Here is a 16585-nt window from a genome sequence, read left to right as displayed (position 1 = left end):
AGTATCTTTGCAAAGCTCTTCAAGGGCCTTTTTTTTCCTCATGATGAACCTAGATGATAAGACCAGACTTCCACACAACTGAAGCCTGATGAAACAAGAATCACCATTCCGCCACTGATTTCTGAGTGGTGACTGCTGAGTACAAGGACATCAGCTTAACCACATGGGGTGTGGGCAACCAGGACAAGACTGGCCACCAGGGTGCTACTTCCAGAACACCCATGGCTTGATCTTCATAATGCATAGTGTGTGAATGAGGCTCCTGAGGAGTCATCGAGATGTTGGGTGAGGCTGAACTATGGGATGCTACTGTGGTGTTTGCCAACAAGCAGACACTAACTGAACCGCCCCAGTCCCACGAGTGCAGCTGAGATCACACATAAGCTGGGGGTTGCACTCTCTGCACCACAGAACTGGTACATTTGGGTCACCTGTCACAAGCAGGGATGTCTCTATACAGGATTAGACTGGCTGTCTAATCAGGTCTGGAACCAGAAGAGAATGAGATCCTTCCTCATCTTACTTCTTCTCTGCCATCAGCTTTCCTCTCATGTGGCAAGCATGATTCCATGGTCCTGAGTGCCACAGCTGTCTTCATGGGATGGTCACATACACATACAAGTGATAATCAGGTTTTAATTAATGTAAATGGTTTCTGTTTCTACCCAGTTTCTGATACTCAAATTCCCTGATAATAGTGAGGAGGGGTTTGGGTGTCAGGGCACTTGATTCCTGGAGTCAGCAAGCTGTCAGGATTCATTTTGGTGGTTGGTTTTCAACCCAAACTCAGTGCATTAAAAAAAAAATGTAAGAGAAGAACACTTCAATATGCCTGGGGTACAGCCTGGATATGAACCCCCTGGGACAGCTGTTACCATCAGCGGCAGGACCACAGCGGAGACCTGTGTCCTGACTGCCTTTGGGTCTCTGGGTCATCTGCATTCCACGGCTTGCTTGTACTTGTGGAGACCTTGGGGCAGACTGGCAGCCATGGGGGTGCAGGGCCTGGCCTTGCCTTTGGCTAGTGAGAGGCTGGGCTAGAAGGCAACCCACATTCCCACCTTGTTCTTGGCCCGCTTGTTCATGCTGGCGGCAGATCAGGAGCTGGTGCAAGTTGGCAGGGCAGATGAGCACACCCATCTCCGTGTGTGAAGCAGCTGCCTCCCTCGGCCTGCACGGGTCTGACCTGCCATCCAATGATGACCTCTACTTTTTTATTTTGTGTCTGATAAACACTAAAGAAGCTGGAGCTGTTCAGTTTATCTTGGGGGAACCTCAGAACTGGTTTATTTAGTGTTGTGGAGCATTTACTACTTTTAGTACATAACTAATAATCAGCTGCTTCGTATCCTTGTTTTCAGTTGTCACTGGCAAGCACTGAAATTATAGCTATTAGAATGAAGTCTCAACTATTTTTAAAAAGTTAAAACATGAATGTTCTTATTTTTGGTTTCCTTACTTGCAGGAAAGGGATTAATGATGGGCATGGTAGCTCAGGCCTATAATCTTAGCATGTGGGAAGCTACAGCAGATAAACTGCCCTGCGTTTCAAATCAGTCGGGATTAGACAGTGAGACCCTTCTTCAAATCCCCAACCAAAAAAGGGGAGGGAAGGACTAATACAAAGATTAGTTTGAGAGAAGACAGATACGAGATGAATGGTTAGAAAATGCAAATGAACAAATAAACCAGTACTGCTTGGCTTCCTCCCAAGTTTTCTTAGCAACAACTAGGACAATTCGTGGTCTGACTGAGGGTGCGGCTGTGTGCGCGAGTGCGGACACAAAAGCAACAGAAACAGGCGAGGGGTGAAAAACTGCGGCCTTTTCTTTTTCTTGGTCAGACTACCAAGTTTAACAGTTGGACATTCACCAGAGATGATTCTTCTTGGGCAAGATGGGAACTTCTCTGAGGTTCTCTTTCTTTCTTCTAAAATGGGGACACTACTACTTACCACCCAGGACTGTTAAAAGGATTAAAAAGGAAAGTATGCTGCGACCATAAACAGGGATTCTATTGAGAGGAGCTGAGAATAAAAAATAAAATATATGCTCATAATTTTATTATCTATTGCACTAATTAGACTTCATAATATTCCACTGGGGAAAGAAAACAGCCTGACACACACAAATCTATAATCTGACTAATCATTACAAGTTTTAGTGACATGGCCTGGGCCTGTATCTGTTTAATGGTGGATGCAATACCATGATGAACATGGACTTTGTTCTGAGGTTATGTAACAAACACTGCATATGTTAATTTCAGTCTCAATGATGTTCTATACTGACTAGAAATGCAAATAGGAAATTGTCATTAAAATATTTTAAAAACACTAACGTTAGATTACTCAAAAAACAAGACAGTTTTCAGTTTTATTTGAAAGCCTGGGGTCTAGAGACTGGCTCTTGAGTTTTCGATTGTAAAATTAAGTAGGTACAGATGTTGGCTAAAAACTTTAAAGTGGAAAAATATTATTAGGAGCTTTCAAGGACTAAAAGGATCCAACCAAATCCACAAAACTAAGCTTAAGGACTCCCCTCTCCAAGCCTAACCTCTGTTACCCAAGTGAAGTGGGCACTTACCTCATCATACATGAACTGCAGAGTTAGGGCGGACTTGCCCACACCACCACTGCCCACCATGATGACTTTGTGTAAGGCCAAAGAATTCTGACCCTTGGGTTTATTTGCAGCCATCCTGTTTCCCAGAGTCTTCAGAGGAGTAAGAAGAATCTAAGACAAATGAAACAGGTAGAGCTCAGTACCCTCCTTAGAATTCTGGTGGAGGAAAGAAACACAATGCCAGCACTCATTCTGCAGTGACTGGAAACAGACAGTAGACAAAGTGCACATTCTGAGAGCAAGAATCATCCATCAGAGAATACAACAGCAGTGAGTCAAGACAGTGATTCAAGGGCATTATCTTCTAATAGATTCTGTAATGAGCTGTGACCAGATGTGAAAATTACCCAGTGCAACCACAAGCTGATAATAATGCGGCATCAGTTACAGTGGAGTATCTTCACAAAGAGCAAGGACAGCCCAAAGGATTATTTTGTTTTCATATTAATTCATACGGGCAACGCTTAAAGAAATGGTCCTCCTATTTTCAGTAAAAAACAGAGACTGCCATTTGCACTAAGGACCTCCTTGGAAAGGCTTGCTGTAAGTGAAGAAATTTCATCCAACAACTGGAAACAGACTTACAAATAAGATTCCAGCAGGGAACAATTCAACAACCATGTTATAGGGACATCTGTGGTTTTTGGAATAATCAATATAACTTGACTATGTTGATATAGCATGCCCTAGCTTTCCTTAGGATATTCATTTGTTCACTATATTAAGGCTCTCATTGTGGAGTCTAGATTCTTACAGAAGCTGTAGTGGTAATGGGTGCTGAGGGCACACAGTTGCCTTTGGCCAGGGTACCAGGATTTAGGAGGGAAAAGGCTGCAAACATAGTAAATGCTGAGCCTGTAGGGAGGTTTAAGCAAAGAGATTGTGCTGTTAGGCACCAAGGGTTACAGCTCCCTCTGCAGTACCTCCTCCACATTTGGTAACAGTTTTGCTCAGCAGCAGTTTAGACCTATCCCTCTCTGCCCACCTCGTGCCCTGTGTCTCAGCTCAGGCAGCCAAAACTTCTGTAAATGCCCTTCCTTGCCTTCCACCTATGCCACAAACATTCCATTAATAATGTCCCATTATTAATTCAGTTATCTCTTCCCAGTTTTGGGGTCTCAGTCTTACCAGAACACTCAATATAAATTAGGCTTCTTTTTCTGTGTTCCCAAGTAGCATCCAATACTTTCCTTTAATAAGCCCCTTCACAATTTGGAAATTACCTGAGGGTGTAGTTGTTCAATATGGGTTTTCTCAGGCATTGTATGCCAGAAGCCACTTGACTGCAGGTCCACCATGCCCATTTGGTTATTCATTTAAACTAATTACTGTCACATAGGAGTGTGTGTATGTGCATACATGCTTGTGCACACGGCATGCACATGCCATGGTGGACAAGCGGATGATCACAATTGGGTTATCATGTTGTTGGTGGTATTGCTCTGGGCCTGTGGTTGGGAATCACAGCAATGAATGTGTAGCAAACCAAAGATTTCCATCTGAATGGAGGTCAGGAAGCAAAGACAGAAAGGAGAGAAAAGGGGCTCCCAACATCCCCTTTAAGGGCATGCCCCAAATGACCTAACTTCTTTCTACTAGGTCACACCTCCTAAACATTCTACCATGTCCCAACAGCACCACAAGTTAGCAACCAAGCTTTCCATGTTTAAAACCAAACTATAACAACTAATCCAGGTGGTGCTTTACATGGTAAACAGCTAAGGTCCCTTCCTACCAGAACATTAGACATACATAAAAATAGGAAAATTCTACTAGTTCAATAAAAAGGAGGGTGTGTGTGTAATGGGATAAAGAGCAGGGAGATGGATTAGGTTAACAGAGAGTCAAGACTGACTTCTCTGAAGGGGTGACATCTGAAGGCTGAGAACAGAAGCGTCTGCCAGTTCTGAGGGCAGAGCATTTCAGACATCAGGAATACAGCGCACACAATCTACAACATGAAGGAACTGGCATGCTCCGAGGACTAGGAAAGCTGGTGAAGATGAAGCCTCATAAGTACCATGAAAGCAGCATGAAGTAGGACTGACAGGCAGGGAGAGGCAGGATCAAAACAGCACTGGAAGTGTGGAAAGGTGCTTGGATTTATGGTGAGTACACAAAGAAAGCGGCAGTCTTTCTACGCAGGAGTCTGCCATAATTTCATCTGAGTTCTCTAACAGATCATCCTGGCTGGTATGTGGAGAACCGATGGCACAAGTGTAGAGCGGAAATGGTTGGAAAAACTTGGTGGCACATGTCCGTTATTTCAGTTCTTGGGAAGTGAAGGCAGGAGAATCCAAGGGATCAAGGTCATGCTTGGTTACACTGGAGTTCAAGGTTAGCCTGAACTACGTGCGTGGGACCCTGTTATCATATCCAATCCCCTCTCCTCAAACAAAAAAACTTGCAAATACAGGAGTTAATCTTAGTTGTACATAGAGCTGAAGAGAGACGTGGGCTGCAATGACAGGCAGCAGAGAAATCATAGCAATGCTGATTCTGCCCTCTCAACTATTCTATACTATCTGTCTCAGGGACAATAACATTTATTGAGTACTTACTAAGTGCCAGGCATTGTTTTGAGTACACTGTACACAGTACCTTGGTCTAGTTCATTTATGGGCAACTCTATGGTATATGTCCTGTTTAATTTCCTGTAACAGATGAGTTAGTGATAAGAGTTGCAAACGTGATGTGCGACAAGTAAGCAGCCTGATCTTTACTTTATTTTTTGAACATTTATTCTTCTCTTATATATTACATCCCACTGCAGTTTCTCCTCCCTCCTCTCCGTCCAGTCCCTCCCTCCACCTCCCCTCTCCCTCAGATCCACTCCTTCTATGTTTCCCACCAGAAAAGAGCAGGCCTCCCAGGGATATCAACTAAACATGGCATAACAAGTTATAATAAGACCAGGCACATACAATCATAAGAAGGCTGGACGAAGCAAACCAGTAGGAAAAGGGTCCCAAAAGCAGGTAAAAGAGTCGGGGACAGCCCCTGCTCCCACTGTTAGGAGTCCCACCAGAACATCAAGCTACACAACCATAACATATATGCAGAGGACCTAAGTCAGACCCATATAGCCTCCCTGATTATGGGTTGGTTCAGTCTCTGTGAGCCCCTCTGAGACCTGGTTAGCTGATTCTGTGGACCCTGTTATTGTGGTGTACGTGATCCCTCTGGCTTCTAAGACAAACTTCTAAGAGCTTGGCACAAACATTCGAATGCATGGTGATACTGCTACCAAAGATGGAGCAAACCTAGGAAGAAATAGGTCTGGGAAAGAATTCCAAGCACTACTTGGGCGTGTTATCTAATTCAAGTTTTAAATAGGGAACTGGAGGTTAATCCACAGTTCAAGGTGAGAGTAGAAGAGACATGAATTTAAATATCAGTTTTCAGACAATATTTCAAGTTACAAAACTGAACAAGCTCTCTAGGGGACAAGATGGAGAGAGAGCTGAGAAGGCCAGAGAAGAAAGAGCCAGAGATAACTAATAGGCTGGCTAGCTTGTCTTAGCATACTAGTAATAGTTATAATAATGGTTTCCTCATGTCAGAGTTACTGAAGTAAGATCAATGCAGGAAACTGTGGAATACAAAATAGAAAGGTTCCAAATAAGTTTAAGAGAAATACAATTAAAACTATAAGGATATATCATTATTTTACTCATCAGAGCCATTTGTTTTTCTAAGTCTAGCAAACTTTAGTTAGCTCCTTTGACCTATTTTTGTATGGTCAATAAACTAAATGTGTTTTTTTTTTTTTGAAGGGTTGTAAACAAACCAAATCATGAATTTACAACAAGAATGTATGTGGCCTAAAAGCCTAAAATACAGAAAAACTTGCCCATCTGAATCCAGGCCACTCTGTGTCTTCTCAGGCTCACACTGGTCCCAAGCCCACTCTGCCTCCAGACCTACACTGGACCTACAGGGCACAGCAGCACAGTACAGGCCCAGTAGCAGATCTGGATTCAGTAAATAAGCCTCACTCAATCCCAGACCCCAGTTGGCTCTATCTCCAAACCTGCCTGCCACAGCTGATCCAGATTTAAGAGTCCTTGGCCCAGTGGCTGGCCTTTCACCTTAGCTGGGATATCCCAAAGCCACCAGCAAGCCACTCTGTCTTGGAATTCCAGCTTGGTAAGGCTAAAACTCATATTAAAAGACAATACCCCAAATCCAGATGTTCAGGTCCCACTGTAAAACACAATAATGCAATTAAAAAAAGACAGTATGTTCCACCTCAATCATCACTTCCATAGTACTGTCCTCTATCTTAGATGAAATTCAAGACATAGAATTAAAAAGAACAATTATAAACATGTTCAGCTAGCTTAAAGCATTCAAAGAGACAACAAATACCTGAACTTAAACAAGACAGGAAAAAAATTATCTAAGTTCAAGTAAACACAAGCAAATGGCTGAATGAATTAATAAAGATAATGGATACGAAAATAAGTGAAATAAAGAGAAACACTCTAAAAAGAAAACTCAAATTGAAGCGAGAAAAAAAAAACTAAGTCCAATAAAAAACTCAGTGGAATGCCTAAGCAACAGAATGAATCATTAGAAGATAAAATATTAGAGCTTTAAGAGGTTATACAAAAATTGGATCATTCAAAGAAAGTGATAAATTAAAAAATGATGGATTTTGAGATACGATGAAAACCAAATTTATGAATTAAGGGCATAGAAGGAGGCTCAAAGGTACAGTTAATATTTTCAAATAAAATTATACAGAAAGTTTCCCAAATCTAAAGAGATACTCACACATGTAGAAGAGGCACACAGAACACCAAGTAAAGCAAAAATGTAACTGTAATAGTCATAACACCGGAAACAAAGACTAAAGAAGTACTTAAAGGCTGCAAGAAAGCAAGGTCAAGTCACGTAGAAAGGCAGACCTATAAAAACAGCGGCTGATTATTTGATGAAAACTTTTAAAGCCAGAAAGCTTAGGTCAAGTTCTGGAAGATCATAATTACCAAGTAGATTGTTAGACCCAGTAAAGAAAACTAAATTAGAACTGAAGAAGAAATAAAACTTTCTAGGACAAAAAAAGACTAAAGGAATAAATGACCCAGCCAGCTCTACAGATGATCTTGGAAGAAATACTTTAGACTGAAGAAAGGGATAAACACGCCCATAATGGCACAGAGGAAGAATAAATACTAAAATTAAAAATCAAAAAATGTCTAAGAAAACAGTACAAAAATCAAGAAAATGAAAAGTACTTTGAATATTAATGGTCTCATTTCCTAATAAAAAGACACAGACTAGCAGAGTGGGTTAGAAAACAAGATTTGTCTTTTTGCAGCCTCAGGTTGAAAAGATAGAAAAGGATACTCCAAGAGTATGGATCTAGAAATCAAGCAGACATAACTATCCTATTACCAGACAAAATAGGCTCTAAAACTAGTTATAAAAAATAAAGGTCATTTCATACTTATCCATGGAACAATCTATCAAGAAAACAGTACAATTCTGTGCACCAAACAGATGCTCCCAATTTCATAAAATAAATATCTCTATACGAAAAACCCCAGATGAACACCAGTTTTTAATACTCCTCTTTAGATAGGTTACCTGGATGAGAGAAGGGGGAGGTGGGGCGAGGGGAGAAGAGAGACAGGGGAAAGGGAAGGAGTGCAGCATGAATTCTAATTGCTCTTAATAATAAAAACCCAGAGTCAGATATAGGGGTTAATGCTGAAGATCAGAGAAGCCTAACAGCCAGCCACAAGAAAATTCTTAACCTCTACTAATACTCAGACCAAAGGGGCGATCTTGTCCTCAGACTGCATCCTCTGACTGCTTTAGACTGCACCTCAGACTTCAACTGTCTCCATCAAACCTCAGACTGCACCTGTTCTCCTGTCTCCTCTTGCCTTTTATTTCTCTTTCTGCCCAGCCATATCCCTTCCTGTCTCCACCTCCCAAAGTCCTGGGATTAAAGGTGTGAGCTACCACTGCCTGGCTCTGTTTCTCTTTTATACTGGATTAATTTCATGTAGCCCAGGGTGGCCTTGATGCATCTGCCTTTGTCTCCTGAGTCCTGGGATTAAAGGTGTTTGTCACCACTGCCTGGCCTTTAGTGGTTTAGTTCTGCACTCTGATCTTCAGGCAAGCTTTATTTGTTAAAACACAAACAAAATATCACCACAGAGGGAAAGGGAAAGGTGAGGGGAGAGATTTGAGTTAAATGAAACCATAAATCAAACAGACCTAACAGACACCTACAGACTATACACCTAACACTAAAGAATGCACCTATCTTTGCAAAAGCTCACAGAACCTTCCCCCAAACTATTAGGACATAAAGCAAGCATCAACATAGAAATGCTGAAAAACATCCTGTTTTCTATATGACCACAACACAACATTGCCAACAAGAGAAACCACAGAAGGTACACTCAAAGAGACTAAACAACATACCACTTTGGACCCAAAACCTTTCCTAAAACTGAATGAAAATGAAAGCATAACATGCCAAAAATCTATGGGCTATAATAAAGGCAGTCCTAAGAGCATAATTATGAACCTTAAGGCCCTGGAAAAAGAACAAAGTGCCAAACTAATATATGGGGAGAAATAATTAAAATTGGAGCAGAAATTAGAAACAGAAAAGAAAAAAATACAAGAATGAGAAATGAAAAGAGAAACATTACAATAGACACCAAAGAAATCCAGAAAATTATAAGAATGCATTTAAAGCCCTGTATTCCCCTAACATGGAAAGTCTAAGAAATGGATCAACTTCTAGATTCATTACACCCATACAATTAAACCAATTTAAATAGCTTTATAAGCAGCAAAGAGATTGAAACAGTAATAAAAGGTTTGTCAACTACAAAATTCCAAGAACCGGATGGATTCACTGCAGAGTTTTGAGACCTTCAAAAAAAAGAGTATCAATATCACTCAAATTATTCAATCAAACAAAAGAGGAAGGAATGCTTCAAAATTCTTTTTATGAACCCAGTGTAACTGTGATATCAAACCCAGTAAAGATACAACAAAAAAATTAGAGACTAATTTCCCTTAAAAACACAGATGCAAAAGTTCTCAATAAAACACTGGCAAAATACTAATAAAAAGATAATTCATGATCAATTTGCCTTCATTTAGGAGATACACAGATGTAAATTCATAAATGTAACACATCATTTAAATGCACTCAAAGACAGAAATCACAATATTATCTCAATACATACAATTCCTTCACGATCAAAGTCATGCATAACCTAATAAAGTTATGGCAAACATATAGCCAACACAAAACTAAATGGAAAAAAACTCAAAGCATTTCTGCTAAGATCATGAAGGTGTCTACTCTCTTCACTCATATTCAGTATAGTGTCTGAAGCCTCAGCTACAGCAGTAAGTTAAATAATAAAAGAGATAAAAATTGGAAGAGAACTCAAAGTATTCCTAATTGTAGATTCTATGATTCTTTATATAAAAGACCCTAGAGACTCCACTCAACAACTTAAAAGCTGGCAAACACTTTCACCAAAGTAGTACGATACACAAATGTTATGGAGTAATCAACTACTTTCTGATTTGACTTAGGGCAAGCTCCACAAGGTGGAACTCATGTTTGGCACCATTTCTGGGGCCAAGAACCTGTGACTAGACACGGATATGTTAGGCCCTAAGAGAGAACCTATTAGTATTTTGTTAGATGGACATAGTATTAAACTTACTTCTTATGACTTACTGTTATACTCATAAGTTAGTGCATTTCTCTACCCTCACCAGACAGGCTTCTTTTAGTACCAGACATAAACTAAAACACAAAGACCCACCTCTGGTCAACATGGAGGGAACAAGAGACTGTGCAGTGCTCAGATCAAGCCAGACAAAATCCTAGCATAGAGGGGAGATGTGATCATGAAGTCCCAGCCCACCATAGTTGAGAAGCTCCTGGTAAATTAAAAGTCATATTTCTTCAGGGATGTGGCCCATGAGAGGCTACCCATGTTTTAGGAGATAGTCACACCCATAAACATACTAGCAGAGCTAAGTGAACTCAGCAGGCTTTAAAAACAGAACAAAAGAGAATATATGAAGTTGGGAGAGAACACATGGATAGGGAAGAGAGGGAAGAATCACAACAGGGGATTGAGAGATGAGTTTGCTGAAAACACACAGGAGCTGGGGTGATAGCTTAGGAGTCAAAAGCACTTGCTGCTCTTGCAGATACCTGGGTTAACTACTAGTACTCACATGGGTGGTTCACAACCATCTGTCACTCCATTTCCTCGAGATCTGATGCCCTCTGTGGGCAGCAGACACACATGTGGTACATATGCAGGCATGTAAGCAAAATACTGATGCATATAAAAATAAACAATCTGCACTACTGCATGTATAAAATTCTTAAAAAATAAAAAAAAAATTTAACACGTAAATCAGTAAACTTCCTGCGTTTAACAGTGACAAACAGTTTGGAAAAGAAATCAAGGAATAAAACCCATTCACAGCTGTCATAAAAAACAAATGAATATACACTTAGGAATAAAGCTAACCAAGGAAACTAAAGCTCTTGACAGAAGAAACGGAGGAAGACACTAGAAGGTTGAAAACAATTTATGTTTGTGTATGAGCAGTAAGTATGGTGTTACTTGCTGGGTGAGAGCTTTCTTTCCTGCTGTAACAACCATTGCATGTAAAAATTTTGCTAATTAAAAAACTGAAATCAAAATAGGTCTGTGTGCACCAGGTCTTCTGTGTATATATTACTGCTTCCAGTTTAGTCTTTTAATGGGATTCCTGTATGTGAATGTGTGGGTTTGAATCTTGTGCCTTCTCTTGAGCTCTTCCCCTTTTGTTTGTTTCATCCAAATCAGATGTGACAGCTTTTATTTATCTTACTATATTTTGTTATAATTTACTATTATCCCTTAGAAGCCTGCTTGTCTTCTAAGGAGACAGAAAGGGAGTGGATCCGGATAGGAGGAACTGGGAGGAGTTGAGAGAGGGGAAACTGTAGTCAGGATATATGATATGAGAAAACAAATCTGTTTTCAGTAAAAGGGGAAAAGTTCTCCCTCTGCAGCTCCAACTGTCCTGGAACTTACAATTCTCCTGCGTCAGCCTTCCAAGTACAGGAACTATAAGCATGCAAAGTCAAGCTTGGTTACAAATATAACATTTTAAAATAAGAATCTAAGTACAGCTTTTAGTTTACAAACATTTGAAAGTCTTTTTAAGGCAGTTTGTGTTCTCTTTATATTGGTTTCTTTGATCTTTTGACTTAAGACTTCCTAAGACCAAACTTTTCCCTACAGCCCAAACACATACCAAAGTGTATTTATTGTGAAAGTCAGATAGTGTCTTAAGGACATACTGATTAGTCAACACTTTCAAAATTACATCTGAAAATAATTTCTAGAAACCAAGAATTTAAAATTGACAATAGATTCTCAAGCCACAATGGTTCTCTTCATGTCAATGAATCCTACCTTTTACAGATCACTAAGTAACTGCTAATCTGAGGAACTGTGTTTGAACAATCAATTATTTTTAAGGAACAATAGGGGGTAATGGGAGGGAGGAGGAAAGTCAGGGAGGAAGCATAAAGCAGCAAACTTTAAATTCTGCTTCACACACACACACACACACACACACACACACACACACACACACACACACACACACACACACACAAATCATCCAGCCAGGTCAGCAACTTGGTAGCACTACAAGATGTCTACTGTATATCTAAAGCCCTATAAGGGCCACTTTATAATCTGCTTACCACAGGCTCATTCCCAAGAGCTCCTCTTCTAATCCTAGCCCTGGTGTTGGTCAGCTGATGCACACACAAACTCCTAGAACCTGTGCTCTTTTTCTCCTCTCCACACATTTTCCCAATTTTAAGTGTAATGCTTCAGAACTTAACAGCAGTTGCTGTTCTTGCAAAGAACCCAGGTTTGATCTACAGCACTCAGATGGAAGCGTACAACCATCCCTAATTTCCAGGAAATCTGACGCCCTCTTATGTTCTTTGAGGGCATCAGGCACATACAAGCACAATGTACTTATATACATGTAGGCAAAACTCATACACAGAAAAAAATAACAAATCTAAAACAATACTATTAAAAATAAGCACGAACAGACTCAATAAGAAAATTCAAATAGTCAACACAAGATGGAAAGACACAAATAAGAAACACAGACAACCACTGTCTTTTGGGTCTAAGTCACTTTACTCAATATAGTAAAAAAAAAAATAAAGTATGTTCTAGTCTAATTCCAGGTTCACTGGGAGACCCTCTCTCAAAGAAATGTGCAACCCCAGCTTCCCAATATTTACATACACCATACAAACATACACGGTCATACATACAAAAATAAAACATAAATTCAATCTAATGGTTAAAAGCCAAATTAAACCACTTATGAACCTTAACAGGCTCAACTAAGAGAGCAGTTTGATAGCTAAAGCAATGACATGTGGAAGATCTAACCCCCATGGAAGTAGGCTTTTCCTGGAGAACTCTTCTAATACAATGTTCTTCAGAATTCTTGTTTTCCAGTTCTACAAGGTAATATGATTTTAATGAGCTGCTTTGCTTTTACATTGAAGTAAGATTTTTTTTTTTAAAAAAATACATACAATAAAACTGAAGGATCACAGAAGATAGCATAAATAAACCAAACTCTTCATTTTTCATATGAGGAAATAGAGGCATCAGAAGGGTTAGGTCACTTGTATGAAGTTCTAGGGAGTTGTGGTAGAGCACTGGTTCTCAACCTCCCTAAAACTGCGACCCTCTAGTACAGCTTTTTCATGTTGTGGTGACCCCCAACCATAAAATTATTTCACTGCTACTTCATAGCTGCAATTTTGCTACTGTTATCAATCATAATGTAAACATGATATACAGGATCTGTCTGAGAACCGCCGTGGTAAACCTAGAGCTGATCCAGGATTCAGAACCTGAGCTGGTAGTTTCCATATTCCCCACTCTGCCACACCGCAGGACAGGTTTAGTCTGCAACAGGGCTGGCCAGTGTTCCTTAGTTTTTTATTGGGCGGGGCTTCAGGACACACCTTGGCTGCAGTGGGAGTTTTACGAAGACAAGGACTTGTTTCCGTAGACGCTGTGGCAGCTGCATTCCATCACCAGGGAACCCGCAGCAGCACTTACATCACCTTTCTCTTCCCCAGTTCTCGCTGATCATGAATCATACCTGCCTCATAACTAATCCCAAATGAGTCAGCCTTGACTCTAAGGCTCGGAAAGAAGAAAATAAAAGATTAAAGCTCTTTACATGCCATTGTACACGAGTTAAACCCGATAAACTACAAGCATGAACAGATGAAGCCTGGGGTGTTTAATTTAAGTAGAATACATTCTTGGGCCTAAATATAGTTGTTACTCTAATAAGCCAAAGGAATATTGAGAACAAAAAAAGGTCAAATAAGCTGAATTTTGAATCACTAGTTACATTTTAGTCGACAGAACACAACTATAATGAAGCATGGAACTAAATAAATAAAAGACAGCAGAATAAGGGTTTTGACTTTGACCCTCAAACATCTACAGCTTAGTTATAATATCAGAGACTACAGAGCTCCTTGTAAGAATACTGCCTGCACTGTAATGAAAGGCAATCCACCTGGTGAAAAAGTGAAAGTAGTCTGCATAGTGTACATAAATTCTCCAAAGACCATCTGAACACAGGTTAGGATGTGAATTCCTCAGCCCCTCCTCCACTGCTCTCTCTCTTCTTCTATTCTTCACCTTCTAACTGTTGTATGTTAATCCTGATCATTTTGCAATTTCTGCAAATAAAATATTTGAGGACAATTTGTGGACATTTGGGTCAACTAGTAAAATGGATTTGTAAACAGCTAAACACTGCTATTAAAAATAGGCCCTGTGAGGACTGACATGCCATGACTTGGCATACTTAATTTACAACACAGAATTTCCCAAATGTTATGTTTAGATGGGAAAAGAAAGCTTTCACTATTAAAACCTGACCTAACCACTGTTACTCTACATATACTTTAGACTTTTACTTACAATAGGGACTGAAATACACCATACAGTAAGTAAACTGCACAAACTCACACATCTGAACACTATTATCCCTTCTTTCCCCTATACTTCTCTCCAGAGATCTGATTTTCTATAACAGATTAGTTAAGCATTACTGAGTTACATAAAAATGAAGTTATGCAACAAGTACTGCTTTCTTCTCTTATATCGATTTCTTAAAAATTAAAAAAAGCTAACAAGAAAATTAACTGCTTGCCTGGCAAGCATGGATATGCAGAAATCAACAAATAAGATGCAAAAACTACATTTATTCACGGCACAATATACACTGCTTTGTTTGGCTTCTTTCATTCAGCATAATTTTGAGATCCATTCCTTCTGCTTCTGTCAATAGTCCACTTCATTTCACTGCTAAGTAGTATTCTGCAGTATGATCACACTGCAATTCCTTATCCACTCACTTTCTGATGGGCATTTCTGTTGTTTAAAACTTTCAGCATCTGTTAACAAAGGTGCAAAGGGCAATGCAGTACAGATAAGCTTCCCAAAAGTAACGTCGAAATAACTAAATATCCATACTTAAAAATTAGCATGGAGCCATATATCATACCATATCAATAAATAACTCTAAGTGTTTTCCAGATAACAAACTAAACCCACAAGTGTATTCCAGATAACAAGTCTTCTAGAAGCAGAAGAATAAGCATGTGACCCTAGCATAGGTAATAATTTTTAGATTTAACACCAAAAGCAAAATCCATGAAAGACCAAATGATGAAGACACTTTCGTCAAACTGAAAATTCTGCTCTTGAAAATACAATTAAGAAACTGAAGAAGATAAGCTTCTGAATGGGAAATGATTTTTACAATTTAAAAATAGAATTACTGAGGAAAAGGCAAGAATGTGCAGATTTTGTCTTGCTGGCACAATCTTTCTAGTTTATTACTGTAAAAAATGGAATGAACTGCCTATAAACGCTCAGCAAAGAATTAAGCACACAAAATGGGGAAGAAGACTGAGCTGATTCAATTTTTTCTCACTCTATATATACATTTCAATTATTTCTAAGATGACCACTTTAATGCAGATTTGCTACAATAGTTGATGATAAACATAGCAATTATTTTGTGGTCCATACAACTCAACCAAAATGTTTTTAGTTAAACATTTTGGGGGCTGCAGAGGTGGCTCAGCGAGTGTTTGCAGTCCACGTCTGGGACCTGAGTTTGAATCCCTCGCATCTATCCCAGGCCTGCGAGTTATATTGGTCTGGACTCCAAATCCCAGCAGGCCAGGTCCTGACCCCTCCCTTGCGGGGGGGGGGGGAGGACCACTCCCATAGAGTATTTAAATGGACTCCTAAAAGAGGAACATGTGGTCTCTTTTCCTTCCTCCTGGCGGCCTCCTGGTTCCTCCTTGGGGCCACCTTAGAGTGAAGAACTCCTATTAAACCTGGATATTTCTTAATTTAGCTTGTTTTGATTTGGCCTGATTGGGAATTTTGCGTTGGTAGAGAGCTCGCATTAAGAAATATTCCTAACATCTACAGTTATAGCTGCAGTTTTCTTTAATTATGAAAGAAAGTTATGTATAAAACTTTGGATTCACTAAAATAAGATTGATAATGTGGCATTTTCTCTGGATTTGCTAAATGCAAACAGACTGAATATTGTAAATTAATTCTTACTTAACTGTTTTTGTTGTATACAGTTTCACTATGTTAAAGTTAAAACCTTTCATTTTTATTTAGACAAAAGGGGAAAATGTTGTGGAATAATATTTTAAGGTATGTTACATTTCTTCTTACTGCTTTTGTTTACAACACAAAAACATGCTCCATTTGTTTGGTTAAAGAAAGTTAACCTGTGGAGAGGTTAGAGGCTGAGTCAGCAACTAACGGAAGAGAAGCGGCAGGGAGGAGCCAGGTGTA

General features: G+C 39.6%; 1 protein-coding gene across 1 annotated transcript in view; it reads right to left on the bottom strand.

Moving 5' to 3' along the window:
- Positions 1 to 16585, bottom strand: part of Rala (RAS like proto-oncogene A) — a 51946-nt gene that overhangs the window by 14981 nt on the left and 20380 nt on the right. Inside the window, exon 2 of the mRNA XM_075970150.1 lies at positions 2586 to 2735. Coding sequence (XP_075826265.1) covers positions 2586 to 2699 — 114 coding nt within the window. The 5' untranslated portion in view covers positions 2700 to 2735. The remainder of the gene's footprint in view (positions 1 to 2585; positions 2736 to 16585) is intronic.

The sequence above is a fragment of the Microtus pennsylvanicus genome, chromosome 4 (genome assembly GCF_037038515.1).
Source record: "Microtus pennsylvanicus isolate mMicPen1 chromosome 4, mMicPen1.hap1, whole genome shotgun sequence".
In the NCBI taxonomy this organism is placed as follows: Eukaryota; Metazoa; Chordata; class Mammalia; order Rodentia; family Cricetidae; genus Microtus; species Microtus pennsylvanicus.
Note: the sequence above shows the minus strand (reverse complement) of the source record. Positions and strands in the feature narration are given on the sequence as shown.